Genomic DNA, 20,165 nt, shown 5'->3' on the forward strand with positions numbered 1-20,165 from the left:
TATTTGTGGAGAATAAATTTTTTCGGAAGTTTTCAGTCCGGTAGATTTGTATAAGTTCAGTACAAGAGCCCACGCGATGCATATATACAAAGGGCTGCGTTTGACAACGTTCGCTCAACGTGTCCTATTGTTTTTGTGTATGCTTTTTGCCTCAAAAGGTTGACAGCGTTCGTCACCCGCACGTTGTGCAAAGCGAGGCAGTACGCTAGTATCGACGACTCGGTGATTTTATCGGGCCTCTGGTGGCTACTGACGCAGCAGAAGTCGAGGGGAGTTTTCCGTGAAGAGTGGCCTTACGGGGAGGAAAACATTCTGGTAAGTCAGCAAGTTGAAGGAACTTGACTTGTTCTTTGCCCCGATTTTATTTACTATACGGGGACGCATCAAACGGACAAATTGAAGTGTAGTTCTGAAGTCTGTACCTGGTACCAGAAAACGAACTGGGCCTAGTTTATTTACATAGGTGTGGTATGGCGCGGAGCTGCAAGGCGAGAGCGAGATTCACATTCAAGGAGAGAACCTAAACTCCACCAGCAAGTTAATGAAATTACGAATACGAAGGAAGCCGTATTGTTTCTTTAAAAAGAAGTGTAGAACAAATGCTTTTACCGACCATATGTCAATTTAGGCTAACGTTGTGAAAGAGAGAGAGAGAGAGAGAGAAGAAGTTTATTCGAGCTGAACCTGATATTTATGTGCCTTTTTGCGTCGTTTCTGGTTGTTTTTGTGTCTCACGGCAAGAGTGGCTGCTTTACATTTTTTTGGCATATCAGCGTAATTTACTAATACGGCGTAACTTAATATACCTACAATAGGATCATCAGCCTTAACACGCCTTCCGCTCACAATCTATAGTCTCCTCTATTCGTACCTCTGCGAAGGCTTAGAAAATTGTCCCTTACAAACCAAACACCACACGGGCTATGAGAATGATGTGGGAATGTGTCGATAAGCTCTTAACAGATGACTGTCTAAAAACTTTGATAGTGCCACATTTTTCTTGCGGCGAATGCCAAGTAATGCTTAAGTAATGGTTGAGATATGACTTGAAATGCAGGCCCTCCACCGACACGTTTGAATATAAGGAACTCAATCTCTGTCTGAGTAACTATAGTGCTGCAAAAATTTGCGGCACGCACGATTTCGATGTTGGCACAATGAAACAGTGGTTTGTAATGCTTGGTTCTGAATCTTACAGGGAACTGAAGACAAATTTACCGCCATGACTGCCTTCGTATTCATCACCTTCGTGGAATGCAAGCCGTTCATCGAAGAAAAGATGCGCCTGGTCATGGAGGTGAGTGTTATTTCGCTTAACGGCGCGGGTTCAGTTCGTACGTCAATGAAGCTTTCTCATGGCATCAGTTCTCTTGACGACAAGATCTTTCGAAAGAAAATCTTTAAAAAATTTGTCACAGTGAACTTATTCAAACACGTACTCGAGAGTGCACTAGATGCTTCCCCTAATGACACCTACAATACACCGTCAATTCCAGGCTCACTTGCGCAACTAGGAGAAAATTTAACTTTATCGATACTTCCGCACCTAAAAAAATATTGTGGTCCGGCATGGGTGGTCTAGATTTTTGCTCGAGGTAGGTATATAACATGTTCCTGTGAATAATCAGGCAGGAGGGAAACTTCAAGTGCATCCGGCAGGTGTTGGCAAGTTTGAGAAGTACGAGGTCGAAAGCATATTCTTTTAGAAACAGAAAAAAAATATATCCCCGCGAGTCCCGTGTCCGGTTATGCAAGCAAGAGTTGAAAGATTGAGAATCCTCTGCTTTGTTGACGATTCGGCAACGAGCGCATGATTTCTCAGAGGCCAACGCGCCAGCCGACATTTTGGGGCGTCCCGACGATTGTCTTCAATTCAGGGGCTGAGTCTCCGTGTTAGCAGTACCACAGAGAACACATGACACACATATTATCACAGTCAGCAGTGAAATTTCATGCCGTGAGTTTGCGACTATGCGGGGATATTTTTTCCTGTCAGATGCAAACAAAAGCCGCTCGATTGCAGGAAATATTTGGGAACATGTGAATGAGAGAAACTGCTCTAACGAAGACTTTGTTGGTAAATCACCGTCTACTTTCTGCTCGTAGCGCTGTTTACCGAGAAGACAGAAAAAAGCGTCATTGCCCTTGTGGCAAAACTGTGTTACACAAGAAAGTTACAACAGCCGATTGTATCTTTGGGGTTATGCTTAATCAAGCTTTGTTAACGAGTGGATTGCTGTCAAAACTTTCCTAATGTGAAGTTGACAAACCAAACGAGACATATATTGGCTTGCCTATTGAAGCCTACAACGTCCATAGTAGGCACTTCTGTACCTTCAATGCATGTTATTTGTTTCGTTAGCAAACACACGGCTGAAAAATGGCGCCAACATTTGTGCTAGAATCGGTTAACACCAGCAATGCCTTTCCATGCACACAAGATTAACTCCTCAGGTACTGGTGGAATCAATTGGCAATCATTGATGCCAAGAGATTTGCTGAAAGAAATTACGGGACTCCTCATGCTATCACCTGAGAGATACGTGATACGGTAGCATTTAAGGGGTTGCAATAATCGATGCTCTGACACGAGACATTCAACATTGAATGAACCTCAATTTCGAATGAAATCAACTGTGAAACATTTTTTGCTCGAATCGCGCAAAATTTCTATAACTCAATTGAGTACAACGTATGGGACAGAACAAGCGCAATTAACGGAAACTTTAGATGTAATGAATGGCCACTTCATTACCATTAAATTAAATTATGTGGTTTGACGTGCCAAAACCACTGGCTGAATAGGAGGCAAGCTGTAGTGGGGGACTCCGGAGTAATTTTCATCGCCTGGGCTAATAAGCTGAAGAAAGCTTTCGCTAATTCAGCTTCAACTTCAGAGAAAATAGATTAGCAAATGTTATTTCTCAAGTTAAAAAAAAGAACAAGAAAAGGTATTATTTCATATGGTGCGGAACATCATTGATGGTCAGTTCAGTGAAAGGTAGTGATTTCGAATACGTGCTTCTCGTTACAGGTTCCTGAAGGTGCACCTATGCTCAACGTGTCTTTAGTCTTCCTGACATCCATGCAATGGGACTCGTTCATTGCAGTAAGAACAAACCAGGTTGCGCAGGTGAATATCACACCGGTCTGCTTAACTTTCGTCCGATACAGTAATATCTTGCACGTACGGAGTCGTCCAGTATTAGGAGATACACCTCACAGTGTTCAAGCGGTCATAGCAGCGTAAATTTGGCATAAAATCAAGCAAATATATAATCTATCAAAATAGGTTTTCACATAAGGGGTGGCATATGGCCAATTTAGCCTGTCAAATAGAGGAATTGCCGAAGTAATACTTTCCTATATACTGATCAAGTGTATTTCATAAACGTGGGCTACCCTGCACGTTACCGCTCACCCTCGGGAGCATAAACGTTGCTATTATGCTTATTTATATCTAGCCGCGCCTACGATCATTGCATACATCAGTTTTATTAAAAAAACTTTTTTTCAAACACCTTCCGTAATCTCTCCTCGACGGGATCACTCCGACAAGATGAAGCGCTTCACGTTTAACACACTCGATTTCGCCCAATATTTCATACCTAGAACCGTAACCGATTCGATTAATCTACCGTCCGACACAGTCACTGTTAATCACCCTCCATAAATTTTCATGAGCTTGTGAGCAACACCTGCTGCAGCGCGTGATGCATTTCTCTAAATGATTTTATAGTTCCACTGAATATGATGTTTGTGTTTCGTTGTATCAAGCGCTTCTAATTTGTTCTAATTAGAAGTACACTGTTGATTACTATGTAAGTTCTGCATACTTTGTCTGATGTATTGTCTTGCGTGTGTAGATATGAATTACTCGGCTATTCATAACAGTACATGTTTATGACACACACCTCCCTCTAAAAGGGCCTCTTCTGAGGGCCTTTTAGAGGTGATATAAAATAAATATATAAAATTGTGCAGACCTCACGCACTGTGGGAATTGATGTTATGCGAAGCATTTTGCCGGTACCTGGTTATCAAGCATTTTTTGGGTTTCCACAAAGGGATATCCTGTAAAGGAGGCATACGTGAATATTTTTGGCAAATATCTACAAAGATTCCACAGCAACCTTGGTTCTCTACAAGAAAAGCAGAAAGTTATCTATCATGGAAGGGGCCAGGCAAGGAGACACAATCTCTCCAGTGCTATTCACTACATGCTTAGAAGAAGTATTCAAGCTATTAGAACTGGGGAGGCTTAGGAGTGAGGATCAATGGCGAATATCTCAGCAATCTTCGGGTTTCAGATGACATTGTCCTGTTCAGCAACAATGGGGACGAATTACAACAAATGATTGAGGACCTTAACCGAGAAAGTATAAAAGTGGGGTTTAAGATTAATATTCAGAAGACAAAGATAATGTTCAATAGCATCGCAAGGGAACAAGAATTCAGAATCGCCAGTCAGCTTCTAGAGTCTGTAAAGCAGTACGTTTATCTAGGTCAATTACTGACTGAGGACCTTGATCATAAGAAGGAAATTTACAGAAGAATAAAATTGGGTTGGAGTGCATACGGCAGACATTGCCAAATCCTGACTGGGAGCTTACCACTGTCATTGAAAAGATAGGTGTACAATCATTGCATTCTACCGGTGCTAACATATGGGGCAGAAACTTTGAGGTTAACAAAGAAGCTCGAGAACGAGTTAAGGACCGCACAAAGAGCGATGGAAGGAAAAATGTTAGGCGTGACGTTAAGAGACAGGAAGAGAGTGGTGTGGATCAGAGAGCAAACGGGGGATAACGAATATTCTAATTGATATTAATAGAAGAAAGTGGAGCTGGGCAGGCCATCTAATGCATAGATGGATAACCGGTGGACCATTAGGGTTACAGAATGGGTGCCAAGAGAAGGTAAGCGCTGTCGAGGACGGCAGAAAACTCGGTGGGGTGTTGAAGTTAGGAAATTTGCAGGCGCAAGTTGGAACACGCCAGCGCAAGACAGGGGTAATTGGAGAACGCAAGGAGAAGCCTTTGGCCTGCAGTGGACATAAATATAGGCTGATGATGATAAAAGCGATGACAGGCGGACCAGCCTGTTTGCGTAAATTGAGCAGTCGTGTGTGTGAGGTCATGATCATTCGTCTGTTGGATGAAGGCAACACGATTACGGCTACCTTGACGAACGGTCGTATGGCGGCAACATCATGATTCCCGCGACGGTAGTTTGATGCGAGCTTACGAAATGACAGTGCAGTTTTTGAGTTCTACATATAGGTAGTAGGGGAAAGGGGGCACACGAGAGCAGCACAGATTGTGATGTCATAGTCGTCGACGTGCTGTACAATTGCACGTAGCTATGTTTGTGTCGTGTAGTGTATGCTTAAACCGCGAATGTATTTGTGCGCCGGGGAGAAATGGTAAAACAGGATTACCTTGGCCGTTCATTAGGTCGGTACAACGTCGCACAGTTTATAAGTAGCGTTAGCTGCTGCGAGAAAAGTACGGGGTGAAGTGGTCTGGTCCCGGGGATAGTGTGGTCTAACAAGTCGCTTCAAAGCGCGAGCTGCCAAAACAATATAAGACGAAGAAGTGGTACGGAGGGCGCGCGAGCCGTTTGTTTCAAAACGTTGTCTGGCATTGGAACTTCATGTTTGGAAAGTAGCAGCGCTAAACGGACAAGGACCTTGGCGAAAAAGAACACGACACTGGCGTTCTTCGTGGCCTAAGTCCTTGTCCGTTTAGCGCTGTTACTTTCCAAAGCATGAATTACCGCCAACTCGCACAGTTTTCTCTTCTAGTGGAATTGAAACGATAGATACATGAGCCATGTTTTGAGGCAATAACAACAACAACTACATGTGTACGATCGTGGCCTAATGGCTAGAGCAACGGGCTGCTGTGCTTGTCGGCAGAAATTCGATTCCATCATCAGTTACACATATTTTCTTTTTAGCAAAGCTAGACAGGTACTTGCCTACCTGCGTACGTATTTTCCGCAACGTGTGAAGAATGACCACGTTGCGGCAAATGCATGGGTTCGATTGTCTCTTCACAGTTGCACGAGTCACAGACAGTGCGCACTTTCAGGCTGTGCTGCATCACATGCAAGAGACTGCAACGTATCTGAGCGAGACGGCTTTTGGAAATGAAAATGCCCATGCAACAGCGCTCGCGGCGTACGCAATGACCCGAGGAAACGTCACAGGAAAAGACGGTGCACTGTCAGCCCTCAGGCAAAAGCTTACCCACGAACCTTGTAAGTCCTCTATGCGCTTCCTTTCTTAGAGTACCGAACGTATAATTGTACGTTCCGGAATTGTATAAAGAAATTGTCTAGAGTTCTATAAAATTTTGTACGGTATACTTATTCAGTTTTTGTATATTGTAATGAAGAAGAACGCCTGGACTTAGGCAGCAGGATTGCCAACAGCATCGCGTGACGCAGAAGCTCGAGCTTAGAGATTGTGCTCGGTGAAACGCTCGATCCTTCATCGGCCTTTCGTCAAATAAACCTCCTTTATAATATGATTTTAAAGGTGCATTTCTTTATTATACAAATATATTGAAAATTCATAGTTTCAATTTATTTTCAAGCTCGTTTTATAAATTTTGATAATGAAGTCGCTGCATTCAAAGTGAAATGATGTGGAAGTGCAAATCGCGCTAATCATAGTCTTTCGTGCTATCAGCACAGGCTCCTGCTTGAAACTACATTAAAATAACAAGACATCAGCTCGTCATACTCGCTCCACATGCAAAACAAATTTGAACAACAGCAAGATGCCCAGATTCACACGAAACATTATTTGAATTGTAAGGAACCTGGCACCGAACTACACCGAACCTGGCACCGAGCAGATTACGTAGCAATGTTAAAACAGTGTGTCCCTTCACGACGCCAATATACAGAATGTGCAATACATTTTTATCGCATGCTGTGATGTACCGGCATAGCAGCACCACGTTTGCGCGCTTACAAGTCATTTGCATCGAAGCACGCAGATACGCGTCAAATTGTTTTATTGCGATGGCAATTATATGGACACTCCAAAGCGGATTTCTGCCGTCGGCATCGTCGTCGCCGTCGCCGTGAGGTTCCGTATGACGTCAACGGCGATGAAATCTGCGCCGCGCTCCGGACGCTGTAGGTGCGAGTGAAAGGGCGCTCCGGACGCGCGCTTTCACGGGGAGCGAACGCACGTCGGAGAGCAAACGCGCGTTCTGCGCCGTGCTGCCTGAAGGGCTGCAGAATTAAGCGTCTCTTTCCTCCTTTAAAATCACCATATATATATATATATATATATATATATATATATATATAGAGAGAGAGAGAGAGAGAGAGAGAGAGCAAACGCGACTTCTTCCATCGCGCGAAGGACCGTGGGGGGACGCGGAGGGAAGGAGGGGAGGCGACGTTTAGCTGCGGCACCAAATGCATATTTATATAAAAACGTTGCGAATCGAGAAGGTGATAAAGACTTCCGACGCTGCTCGACGAGTGTCCCGTTCTGATCTCGTCGAAAACCTCCGAGCCGCCCCCAGAGGCACCGGCAACAGTCACCAACGCCGCGCGCGTTCGGTGCGAACGCGGGCAAAACGCCGACGGCGTCGATCGACAACAGTTCCGCGCGTTGCTGGTGCTGGTGTATGTCCTAGTTTATACAGCTGATAAAACTACTCTCCTTACTCTGTATAGCTCTCTACTAATTTGCTATCGCAATTGATATTTCGCCTTTTGGGTGAAACTGCCACAATTTTTTTCTTTCCTTTGTGCCGAAACACACCCTAACATGTGACCACTGGGGCTCTACAATACCACTCTGTTGCTCTGCCTACAAACGGTAAATTTGAGCGCATAGTCCCGAGCGCATAGTCCCGACAGGGTCCCGACCCCCTAGTCATGCTCAACGCTAGGAATGTGTGTTCCGCTTATGCCTCGATTTGCAGGTGCTGATTTGATTCGCATTGCAGCATACGTTTGTTTTGCCGGTGAAAGATAAGTATTTGGTTTAAAGGGGGACATCCCCACCTTGTCCTTTACTTGACGGGAGGCGTTCACTGCAGTAGGACGAGAAGTCATACTTCGCATGCTAATGCGAAAGTAATTTGGTCTGACTGAACTCAAAACCTGCCGTCACATCAGCAGTTCCAATATGCGGTCATTGCGGCGTCGCAGCAGTGGTTTCTTAAGTGTCTGAGTTTTTCTTGCCTCCATGTCATAGCACCAATTTTCTCCAGATTTGGAAAATTTTTCTTAAGCAAGGCATGGAATCCCTAGATCTAGGGAATCTTTCCAAATGTTGGCAGCGCTGGTATACAGTGCACCGGCTGCACTAAAATTATGTGTAGGCCTAACGGTACTACCACTACAGACGGTGGCCGGCTCTGTTCTTTACGGAATCACGCTGCATAACAGGCGGTGCATCAATAGTACATAAATACCTTAAATACCCTCACTGCGACAAATATACTCCTCCAATATGCTTTTCCCCCGGGCCTTGGCTTGTCGGCACAGTCAATTCGCGTTGGTCACGTGGTAGAGGTCTCTGCGTCCTGCCGTCTTGCCTGGAAGGCAAGTAATCGCTATTCTGCGAAATGTTGTGCAGAAGATGAACAGTTGTGCAGCATTTGAATAAGCGACTCACGAAAGCTTTTATTGCTTCGCACATAGATGTCAATATGTGCGTTAGATTGACATAATGTTTTTCACAAATGTTAGTCAAAAACATTCTTAGCTGAAAGACGAACGGGGCATTATCCCGAGCAATGAATTGCTTGGAAGGTGCAAAAGAAGTATCCCAAGCAATGAATTGCTTGGAAGGTGCAAAAGAAGTTTCACAGAAGGCGACAAACTATGCCACACTCACTCTCAGGCTGAAACTTCTCTTTATGTCGTACTGCTCTCCACTTTTGTTGCAGTACAAAACACACGAAGTACGGGAGGCGACGCGAATCCCTACGTTATAGAAGGCACAAGTTACGCACTTCTTGCCCTGCTAGCCAGCGGCAACAGCGACCACAGCGACACCGATATTATCCAAACTCTTGTGAACTGGCTCAACACTCATCGTCCACTCTCTGGTACTTCCTCTTCAACACACGTGAGTTTACCTTCTAGTATAGAAGCGAAAGAAATATACCTCATTAGTACAGGTTTCGGCATCCCTGTACTGCCGAACTGCGAAAAAAAAAAACTGCTTTGAGTTGAAGCCTGGTTAGTGTCACACAATGTAGCTTAATGGTTTAGTGCGATGGCACCAGCCGCGGTGGCTCTGAAAAAGTGTTAATAACAGCCGGCAATAACAGCATACGAAAAAGTGTTAATAACAGCTGGCAATTAGAACAGAATTTAGTTTTCCAGTTTGTCACATGTCGGCGCCACCGTGCAGTCGGAGGCTGTTCGACCATAGGTGCCGTGTTGCAGCTCATATAGAACGCGATTATACGTAAGAGGACACACGCTGATGCTTAAGCTCATGGCTACAGTTGCAGTAGAACCCAAGGTATCGAGTTCTCAATGGGGGCTCATAGTGGGCATCCGTGCACGCAAGAAATCTTCATTCCAGGACAGCGCGGTAGCGCTCCAGGCCCTTATGGAGTTTGACGTGAAGTCTTCGGAACCCGAAGTGGACCTCATGTGTGATGTCACGATGAGTGGACAGCAGGACTTCCACAAGAGCATTCGGATAAGACCCCACAACGCAGCAGTGCCCCAGCAGGTGGATGTGAGTACACGCGAAAATGAAAAAGGTTACGTTTAGCTTGTCCATGAAACTATATATTTAAGGAGTTATTGCTTGCTTGGCATCGTGGTTGGTGGAATACTGAATCAGTGAAGATGTGGACTGGTAGCTGCATCTTTTGGCGTTTTGTTCAAACATAAAGCATCGGAAACAATTCTAATGCGATTTAAAAGCGATTAGCATCCTTTGCCTACTTAAGGCATTTTGAGTCTGTCTGTCTGTCTCTGTCTGTCTGTCTCTGACTGTCTGTCTATCTGTCTGTGCTTGCATGCTGCTCTTAGGCCGACCCAGTGGCCCAAGTTGTCTACCAGCTGACGTAATGACAAGTATCTGCTCGTGGTCGTGATGCCGTCTTGGTCGTTCCAGAGTTGTCATTCCAGCTTTCTGGTCTCACTTGCATCATGCCTTCACTTCTACGCTGACCCAGTGGCCCAAGTTGTCTAATAGCTTGAGCCGCAAGGTATGGGTGCTCGTGGTCGGGATGCTGTCATGGTCGTTGCATCGTCATCACTTCAGCTTTGTCATACAAATCTCGTCAAGCCGTCGTCGTGAGGCCGTCGTGGTCATTCTATTATCGTCACTGCAGCTTCCTCAATCGACTATGCCGTTGTCGCACAGTATTCGTGATACAGTGGTCGTCATGCCATCGTCGTTATACACTCGTCATCCTATTGTCCCCATATCCTTGTCATGCTGTAGTCGTCATAAAGTCCGCGTCATGCATCCTTTGTTACACCGCCATCGCTATGACGTCGTGGTCGTTCCATTGTCGTCATGCTAAGTTCGTCATGAGCATTTCGTCATGCCGGCATCATCACGCCATTGTCCTCGCGCAGTCGTCGTCATGTCATTGACCTTATACCATCCTCGTCACAGTGTCGTTTTACCATTGTCGTCATTTCGGAAACGTCATTACATTGTCGTCATACCGCCTTCGTCGGTCCATCGACGTCATTTTTTGTTCGTCATTCGATCGCAATCACACTGTCCTCATTAAATCGTGATTATACCGCCGTTTTGACGCCATCGTCGCGTTATTTCGTCTTCGTCACAGTCGCTGTCATGCATCCGTTGTCATACCGTTAGCCATGCCGTCGAGCTCGTGCCATAGTCGTTTTTCTAGCTTCGTAATCCGTTTGTCGTCCCATTGCTTTCGTCACGCCATCGTCATCGTACGTCATCGTCATCGTACGCTGTCGTTGTTCTACTATCATTATAACTTCAAAATCGTCGTCTTATTGTCCTCATACCGCCTTTATCGTTCCATCGACGTCATTCCTTTCTTCTCACTGCGTCGTCATCGTACATTTTCGTCATTCCATATGCTCATGGGTGACCTTGGCGACCACTACTGATTTTAAGTAAACGTGACATCAGCAATATGATGTGTCGCTACATTACTTGAATGCTAATCGCATTACCGTCCCTCTGGCCTGGCGTTCTCATCCCTCATTCTAGGAACCCTCTGGCCTGGCGGGCGGTCCAGGCCAGAGGGTCCCTGGAATAAGGGACCCTCCTACCTCGCGTAACAAGTCACTGTTTCGAATAAAGGTTTATTCAGTGATGTTCTCGTCAAGGGGGAAAATAAAATAATGCGTAATATAAATTTGCAATGATTCATGTTGCCGATGCCTTTGCACCAGTAACTTAGCAGCACACTTTGCACGCTCTGGTTGAACTCAGTGTCACAAGATGGCGCCACGATTGCCGCCGTTCACTTCTACATCTGCGGTGTTGAAGCATTATGTAAAATTGGCCACATGGTTAAGTACGAGCTAAAGCTTTCAATTTGCGGAATGACGAAATACAAGAGACACGTACCTGATGATGATGATTTATGGCATCCCCTTTGAAATCGGGCGGTGACAAATAGTCACCTTGCCTGCTTGAGTTATTCAGGTATGCTTACATGCACCTCATCAACAACTGCAGAACTAAAAGCGATTGATGTTGCTCTGAAATACGTACACGAAGAATTAAACGCCTTGAAGGTCGTCATTCTTACAGACTCCCGTTCTGCCCTCAGCAGACTTAGACAAGATGCCGATAGCCCATTGTTGTGCAGTATCCAAGAAGCTTCCGGCAAGATTACTTCCTGTGGAGTGTCCCTCATTGTCCAGTGGGTACCCTCGCACGTGGGCATCGCTGAAAATGAAGAGGCTGATCGCCTCGCTTCAAGCTGTGCCCACCATGAATGTGACTGCCCTGACATTTCGTGCACGTTTGAAAACGCCCGTCTTCTGATACGCCAACACCTCCTAAAGCAGCACCCAGACCGGCGTGTTGCAGACGGATCGTTCCCTCCCCGCGTTCGTGGTCGAGGCTTGCCCCGTCGTGCTAGAGCACTGTTATACAAGTTAAGGGTTGGGTGTGTGTTGGTGCGCGAACGCCTATACCGACAAGGACGTGTGGACAGCATGTCGTGTACGTTTTGTGGCTCCTGTAAGACACTTGAACATCTAGTTTTAGAGTGTCCCGCATTCGTTGCGCAGCGCGCATTACTAATTAAGGAGTATAGACTTATGGGGCTGCAATGTGCGACCCTTGACGATTGCCTTTTTCCTAGGGGGAGCTCTGCAAGACGTGACCAGGCCCATCGAGCTCTGCTAAGTTTTCTGAAGGACACTGACTTGGCCTCCCATTTATAGACGTTATTTGTATTTTTGTTTTGTTTTGTTTTTGTTTTGTTTTGTTTTGTTTTGTCTGTGTCTCCGTCATTTCTTTATTTCCTCTTTTCTTTTCTCATATTTTCATTTCCTCTATTCCCTCCTCCTATAGGAGTAGGCAGGCGTTGTGCCCCTCTCAGTGGCAGTTGTCAGCTTGCTCCCTCCTTAATCCCTTTGTGTCCTTGTGTGTATATGTGTACAAATCAAATAATAATAGTAACACATATGCTACGTATACTGTACCTGAACAATAATGGTGGCGCCATCTGGTGAACGTGTGTAAATCAGCGCGTCCGAAACTATTACACCAACGATGGGCAAATTTGCTACTCAGCAGCTCATGTAAAGGCACTGGTAACAACAAAGTTATGAAAGTATGGTGGCTTTAAAAAATTGTGAGGAGAAGAGTAAAAGAATGTTTGCTTTGTAAAAGAAAGGGTAAGAGAAAATGTTTCTCACTAGTTGTGGTTGGTCCAACACCCTGAGACGTCGCTACTTGGGCGGCTGCTGAAACCCGGACCACTACAATGTGAAGTGTTAAACGCCGCAGATGATTCAGTTGAGTGGTGAAGCTACGAGAACGATTGAATTCCTGCCGCCATTTTGTTTATTTATGCTGCAGATTCGCGACATGTCGGGCATGTTGGTCGTAACAGCGAACGGAACCGGAAGTGGACTGCTTTCTGTTAGAATGAAGTACAACGTTCTTCTTCCACCGGAAGTGTTGTGCAAAGTAAGTTTCCTGCTTTAGTTCTGCAAGACATTCGTTTGTTTGAGTGAACCTTAAAGAAACACAGTTCTTATCGCAACACGCCTTGTATGCGCAGTACCTGGGTTATAGTCTACGCACTGCCTTCGCTTGTCTGTATATTACTGGATGAATAAGTGCTTTAACAGAATGGTTCTCTTGCTAGAAAACAAGATCTTGAGGCCATAAAAGCTACAGGAATGGCAGCAGGTGCGCCATTGTAGTTACTTGTTGGCCATTGTCCCATACTGCGCAGACTCCACTAACAACTGCCTTATACAGGAAACTCACTGACCTTTGATGTTGGTGTCGATGCAAGTTAGAGAGTACCGATCGCGAACACTGGGTCATAGAGGCGCTGGGGGGAGGGGGATATCTTTCACTGGGGCATGGTATGTATCCTCAGCAATGTTTTATACCGGGCTTTAAGAATGGTAGATTTTAGCGCCTGTTGGTACATAATTTTGTAATAGGTAGGGCGGGATGAACAACTACACAAGCAAGACAAATGACAACACAAGGTGCGAACTCTCAACAGAGGTTTTAGTGCCACAGGCGCATATACAGAAATAGGCTGGCTCCATACTACACAGCATTCGCGACAATGGTTGTTACCTGAAAATATTCAACTAGAAGTTATTTTCCTCGTGCACTTTCTCAGGAACTGGTGCCCCCTGTGCAACCACTGATATCCCGTAGTAGAATTAATTAGCCCTCTAATGGATTGTTATAGTCCCTTCGAGATTCCAGTAAGTGCCTATTCCTCATAATATTAGTCAGAAACGTAATCTGACGAGCTCAATTACAGAGTTTTCGAACAGAATACGAATTGAGCAACAAGGACATCTCTAGGTGTATTTCAACTTTCGAGTGATCACACACCCCTAGCCTTAATGTCATTTGTAACGTTGAGGGATCCCGGAGACATTGTATTCAAGTGCGGACACGAGTAAGTCATTCCCGATAACGTTACCGCAGTACATTCGCTAATGTGTAGCACGAGGCGTTTGAAAGTTTATTTTGTTTCCGACTGTTTCCTACTGTAAACTGCTTTACGTGTTTGTCATCTCGAACCGTCGAAGACTGGATCCCTTTGTGTATCATCTGCTAACCGTTAGTTGACAGTAAGTCAGTGATCTAAAGCAATGATTACGTATATACATTTCCACGTTATTATGCATTTTTTGCATAGCACAGAGCTTTATTTTTTGTGTTGTGAATCTTTGCTATTTCTGGTGCAAGTCCTTCAGTTCTGCGGTATGCGTGAAGTCATGAACGAGAATAAATTATTATGCTGCGTAATCGTTGTCCCTTCGTCCGCAGTTCAACATAACTGTGCGAGCTGGCATCCACACACCCAAAGTGAAGAGCGCTATCTTGGATGATTTCCCGGCAGAGCTTTTGAACGAGCTTCTCGGACTCGACCGAGGTAAAATAAGTTGCACAAGGGAGCATCTTGAAGAAAATGACTCTAATGAATTCCGATTCACTTTGGCATTTTTTGTTCTGTTTTTCTTCAGAACGTCGTTCTGTGGATTTGGACTCCTTGTTGCGTGGTGAGTAACCTTAATTTTACATATCAAGTTGCTGTTGTTCACTGACTTCAGTGTTGCACAAAGGCGTTTTGTTATTGTTCTATTTACAAATATTGTCACGAGCCTCGAGAAGTATTCCTGAAGGATGAATAACCGTACATCAGCTGGCTCTTGGAAGATTCGGCCGTCGGGGTTGGCTCGAGCCGGGAAGGAGCGCGCGGTCTTCTTTGTTCTCGTGGGCTCGACCCACTCTTGCCCTCGACCCACTACCTACAGGTGGCAATATCCCCCTTTCGAACAAAAGCATCGCCTCGATGCTAATATATATATATATATATATATATATATATGCGTAGAAGACAAAGAAGAAGAAGGCAGGCAAAGCGAAAGTACACAAAAAAAAGTAAACGTCACGCCGACACAGTCAATGAACGAAGAAACAAGCTCCCGAAGATAAATGAAAAGTAGAAACAAAGAAGGGAATGAGAGAAAAAAACGAAAAAAAAAAGGTTACGGGCGCGCAATGTGCGGCTTCATGCGCACAACATGAACTATGTCTAAGCTCGGTTGTCTTTGTGTCCTACTCCGTGTCTGCGATGTCGTGTCCGGAACAACTTCGTAGTTTACGTCACTGACGCGGCGGAGCACTTTATACGGACCGAAATACCGGCTTTGCAGCTTTTCACAGAGGACACGACGGCAAACGGGGGTCCACACCCAAACTTGGTCCCCGGGGTTGTAGGACACGTCCCTGTGACGGATGTTGTAGCGTCGTGCGTCTGCCTGCTGCTGCTGGCCGATATGCAGCCGCGCGAGCTGTCGAGCTTCCACAGCACGCTCTGCAAATTCCTCGGCGTCAGTTGTCAAGAGGTCAGCGTCTTGACACGGCAGCATAGCGTCCGGCATCGTCTGGACTTCGCGACCGTAGAGAAGGCGAAAGGGCGTGAAGCGCGTCGTCTCTTGCACGGCGGTGTTATACGCGAAGGTCACGTAAGGCAAGATCCGATCTCATGTTTTGTGTTGGACGTCGATGTACATTGCGAGCATGTCTCTAACCGTATTATTCAGTCGCTCGGTAAGTCCGTTGGTCTGCGGATGGTACGCGGTCGTCTTGCGATGCCTGGTGTTGCTTAATTCAAAAACTTCGTCCATAAGCTGCGCTGTGATTGCTGTCCCTCTGTTATTACAGTGGAGGGAGCACCGTGACGCAAGACGATGTGGCGCATGAAGAATTGCGCTACCTCTGAGGCCGTGGCTCGTGGAATCGCCTGCGTTTCAGCATAGCGTGTTAAATAATCAGTCGCGACGATCACCCATTTGTTGCCGTCGGCAGACAGAGGAAACGGTCCGAGAATGTCCATGCCGACTTGGTCGAAAGGCGTGTGAGGTGCTTCAATTGGCTGAAGTAAGCCAGCCGGCTTAACGGATGGTGTCTTGCGGCGCTGGCATTCACGACAGCCTTTAACGTACTGTTTGACGCTTGTCGAAAGCCCGGGCCAATAGTAAATTTCGCTTACTCTAGCGAGTGTTCGTGAAAAGCCTAAATGACCAGACATTGGTTCGTCATGGCAAGCGAAGAGGACGTCGTCGCGCATGTCCCTTGGAACCACCAGGAGGTAAGCACGGCTGGTCGAACGAGCATTCTTCTTATACAGCACGTTGTCTCGCAGACAGAAAGAAGGACGTCAGCGAGCGAGACAGATGGCGTGGTATGATTGTGTTGCGGCCCTCTAAATGATCGATGATCGGTCGAATCTCAGCGTCGTCACGCTGCCGTCTGCTGAAGTCCGACGAACTAATGGTGCCCAGGAAGCCGTCATCATGCTGACTGCAGGCGCTGTCGTAATTCAGCAAAAGATGCCTGTTGCTCATTATGCCACACAAATGGCGTATCGTCCCTTGTAAGGCGAGTCAGGGGTTCCGCTATCTTCGAGAAGCCTTTAATAAACCAGCGATAGTAGGCGCATAAACCCAGGAAGCGCCGGACGGCCTTCTTATCGGCAGGAGCTGGAAACGCGGCCACAGCGGCAAGCTCGTCTGGATCGGGTCGGACCCCTTTGGCACTTACTACATGCCCGAGGAACTTGAGCTCTTCATAACCAAAGTGGCACTTTTTGGGCTTAAGTGTGAGATCTGCCGATCGGATGGCTTCTAGCACACTCCGTAGGCGGTGAAGATGCTGCTCGAATGTTTCAGAGAAGATGACCACATCATCCAGGTACACAAGACACGCCTGCCACTTCAGTCTAGTAAGGAAAGTGTCCATCATTCGCTGGAAAGTAGCCGGGGCTGAACACAAGCCAAAAGGAAGCACTCGAAATTCATAGAGACCATCTGGAGTCACAAATGCTGTTTTCTCGCGGTCGCGTTCGTCTACCTCGATTTGCCAGTACCCGCTTTTTAAATCGCGAGAAGAAAAATAGTGGGCACGCTGTAGTCTATCTAACGAGTCGTCGATACGCGGCAGCGGGTACACGTCCTTTTTTTGTCACGTTGTTAAGCTTGCGGTAGTCGACACAGCAGCGTAGCGTTCCGTCTTTGTTTTTGACAAGAACGACCGGAGACGACCACGGGCTGTTGGAAGGTTCGATGACGTCATCGTCAAGCATCTCCCGGTCTTGCGTACGTATGGCTTCGCGTTCTTTTGCCGACACGCTGTAAGGCTGCTGGTGTATCGGGCGTGCGTCTTCGTACGTGATGATCCTGTGTTTAGTGATTTAAGTCTAGCGTACCTTAGAAGAATGTGCGAAGCAAGTCCTGAATTCAAGCGAAATCTTGCGCAGTGCTGTCTGACTATCGGTGGACAGTTCAGAATTGATGTCGAGATGGCCCAGAAACGTGTCTGCCGTCTCCACTACTTCTGACGTGAGACAGTTGTTAACGTTTGCTACTGCGTCTGCAAACGCTAACGAAGTGCCGCGAAACAGTAGCTCGTAGCTCGTAGTTAAAGTTGGTAACAAGCAATCGCGAATGACCAGCACGAATCTGTATAACACTTCGAGCCACACAAACACCTTGCTTCAGTAGGTGTTCAAAGTTACTTTCGGCCACCGCTTCGCCATCGCGTAAGCCACAGCATGTGACGTCGACGAGGACACTGGCTCGTGGAGGAAGCGTTACACTGTCTGCAGAAACACGAAGTACGTCGTCGCGCCGTTGGCCGTCTTGCACGTTGATTGCTCGTTCGGCAGAGAAAGTGATACGACGCTCTTGCAGATCGACGATAATCGCGCCGTAGCTCGCTACGAATGTAGATCCTTGAATCTCAACTCTAGTCGTGCAGGCGCCCAGTGGAGTTAACGACGTGGCCGCCAGCCGTCCGAATATGCGAGTTATGCCAGGGCGTGATCATTTTCTTCAGCTACGTTGCTATTTTCCCGCTTAGTATCGTGTAGTCTGCGCCGGTGTCCACTAAAGCACTAACGGCATAACCGTCAATAGTCACTGGTATATCGTGCGAAAGCCGGTCGTCCCTTTCAGCTGCAGGTGATGGCGGATCGGTATCTTTCTGTAACTGCGTCCGTCGGAGGTCTTCAGCGCTTCGACTGTCAGTGACCTCGCCCCCAAAGATCGCCTCAGTTAGTTTTCCCGGCGGGGACTGGTTGACCGCTCTGGGTCGGACGCTGGGGCGGAGGTGAAAATCGTCTCGGAGACGGCGATCGCGACTGCCGCCTGGCAGGCGGTGGCAAGCACTGCTGAGAGAGGTAGTCCTCACTGCTGCCGCCGCGCTTTCTCACGCCAACATTTTGACAGCGAGTGTCCGCGGTCATCGAGTGTGATGTGCTTATGTTTGCTGTGCGCGCTGACACTATGCTTGTTAATTTAGTTAGCAAATAAACGTTTACAAGTCGATACGGTCGATAAAAGCTATATCCTCACTGCGCATGACTCTCTGCTAATTGGCTATATCGCAATTGATGCTGCGCCTTTCGGGCGAAACTGGGACTGTTTTTAATGCGGTTACTTTTCTGGGCTACTACCGATGTGTATATATATATCTGCGTGGTAGTTGTCGCTGAGGCTTTAAAACTATATATACATATATAGTTTTAGATAGTTTTCGAATATACTCTTGGCTAGTTGAAAAGGCCACACGACATGAGCCTACAAGAATCTTTTTAGACCGTTCGAGTACTGTGTGCGCAATTGTACGCACCACCATAATGCCTCTCAATCTGTAGAACAAATAAAAATAGGTATGTCTAAAATGATTCGCATGCACATTAAGGGAGTTCTGAATAGAACCATGCTCCGAAATATTTATATGCGCCAAACGTCTTTGAGAAGTGTTTTGCAAAACTGACATAACAATTTCGTTACCGTTCCTCTAGAAATCGGTCATTGCGTCCGAAAGCTTTTTTACGCGATGTTAAATATTTCCGTTAGAATTCTACTAGCACCATCATTGCACCGTCCGAAATGACGAATAAGCTATAACTATTTGTCAGATGTGACCATTTTTGGAAGAATGGGGAGTCTGGAAAAATAAAACTTTGACTGGAGATATTGTCGAAGCTAACCTCCAGTGCTCCTAGCACTTTCTCAATAAAATAACGCAAAATTTGCGCTTTGGTCGACTGGGCAATATTGGCATCACATTGACATCACTTTGTTAGTATTGACCTCAACAAATCTTCATAATAATTTTTTTGCGTGATCCGACTTACAAAAGTTGTGAACTAGTAGCTAGGTGCATATTCCGTATATTTCCGATTTGTTTGCTCTCGGTACTTATTCTAAATATAGCAAATTATTATTTTCATTCGTATTCCTTGAGCTGCTTTTTTCAAATTTCACTTTAGCATTCTCCAAAACTGTCTTAGCAGATGCGGCTGCTTTACATCCATTCGAAACACTAGTGATCGGGCTAGAATTGTATGTATTGCGGTATACGTTGCAATTACTACGTCTTGAAATAAAACGTTAAAACGGAAAAGCACCAAAAATGAGCACATTTCTACCCGTAACTAAAAAGATATGCGGGCTTGCTGTGACAACCGTACGTCAGTCAACCTGTGGTGTGTTGGCTATGTTTTTTTTGTCATTTTTTTATGCGAGCGATTTGACGCTGGCACAATGTCTGACGTGGCTCAACGTTTTTCGAGCAAAATTTCGCTTGAAATACCTATTTTGTTAACGCACCTTAAGTACTTTAGTAGCTTCAGGCCTGGAGTCCACATTTTCGGACTGGATGATACAAAACTAACAGAAGAGGAGGAAACAACTTTATTTTGTTAATTTGGCTTAGTGAGGGGTGGCTACCAGATGATGCCTTACAGCCACCTCCTCGGCTCTTTTGATGGCCCGAAGTTGAACCTCCAGGTTCGAGTTGATAAGTATCGCTTCCCACGCTTCATGCCAGGGAGCGGCCAGGAGATCTGGTGTGGGGGCGGGGGGGGGGGGGGATCTTCTCTGCAGTCCCAGAGAATAGGATTTAAGGAGGCTATGGACCCACATAATGAGCA

General features: G+C 46.1%; 1 protein-coding gene across 4 annotated transcripts in view; it reads left to right on the top strand.

Annotated features, from left to right (window-relative positions):
* LOC119431007 (complement C3) overlaps positions 1 to 20,165 on the top strand; it is a 122,118-nt gene that overhangs the window by 86,844 nt on the left and 15,109 nt on the right. For all 4 annotated transcript variants that reach the window (XM_049657796.1, XM_049657795.1, XM_049657797.1 and 1 more), the window contains exons 25-33: positions 159 to 315; positions 1,199 to 1,297; positions 3,035 to 3,133; positions 6,096 to 6,264; positions 8,928 to 9,109; positions 9,575 to 9,733; positions 13,040 to 13,150; positions 14,489 to 14,594; positions 14,686 to 14,721. In XM_049657796.1, coding sequence (XP_049513753.1) covers positions 159 to 315; positions 1,199 to 1,297; positions 3,035 to 3,133; positions 6,096 to 6,264; positions 8,928 to 9,109; positions 9,575 to 9,733; positions 13,040 to 13,150; positions 14,489 to 14,594; positions 14,686 to 14,721 — 1,118 coding nt within the window. The remainder of the gene's footprint in view (positions 1 to 158; positions 316 to 1,198; positions 1,298 to 3,034; positions 3,134 to 6,095; positions 6,265 to 8,927; positions 9,110 to 9,574; positions 9,734 to 13,039; positions 13,151 to 14,488; positions 14,595 to 14,685; positions 14,722 to 20,165) is intronic.

This window comes from Dermacentor silvarum, chromosome 10, assembly GCF_013339745.2.
Source record: "Dermacentor silvarum isolate Dsil-2018 chromosome 10, BIME_Dsil_1.4, whole genome shotgun sequence".
Taxonomy (NCBI): domain Eukaryota; kingdom Metazoa; phylum Arthropoda; class Arachnida; order Ixodida; family Ixodidae; genus Dermacentor; species Dermacentor silvarum.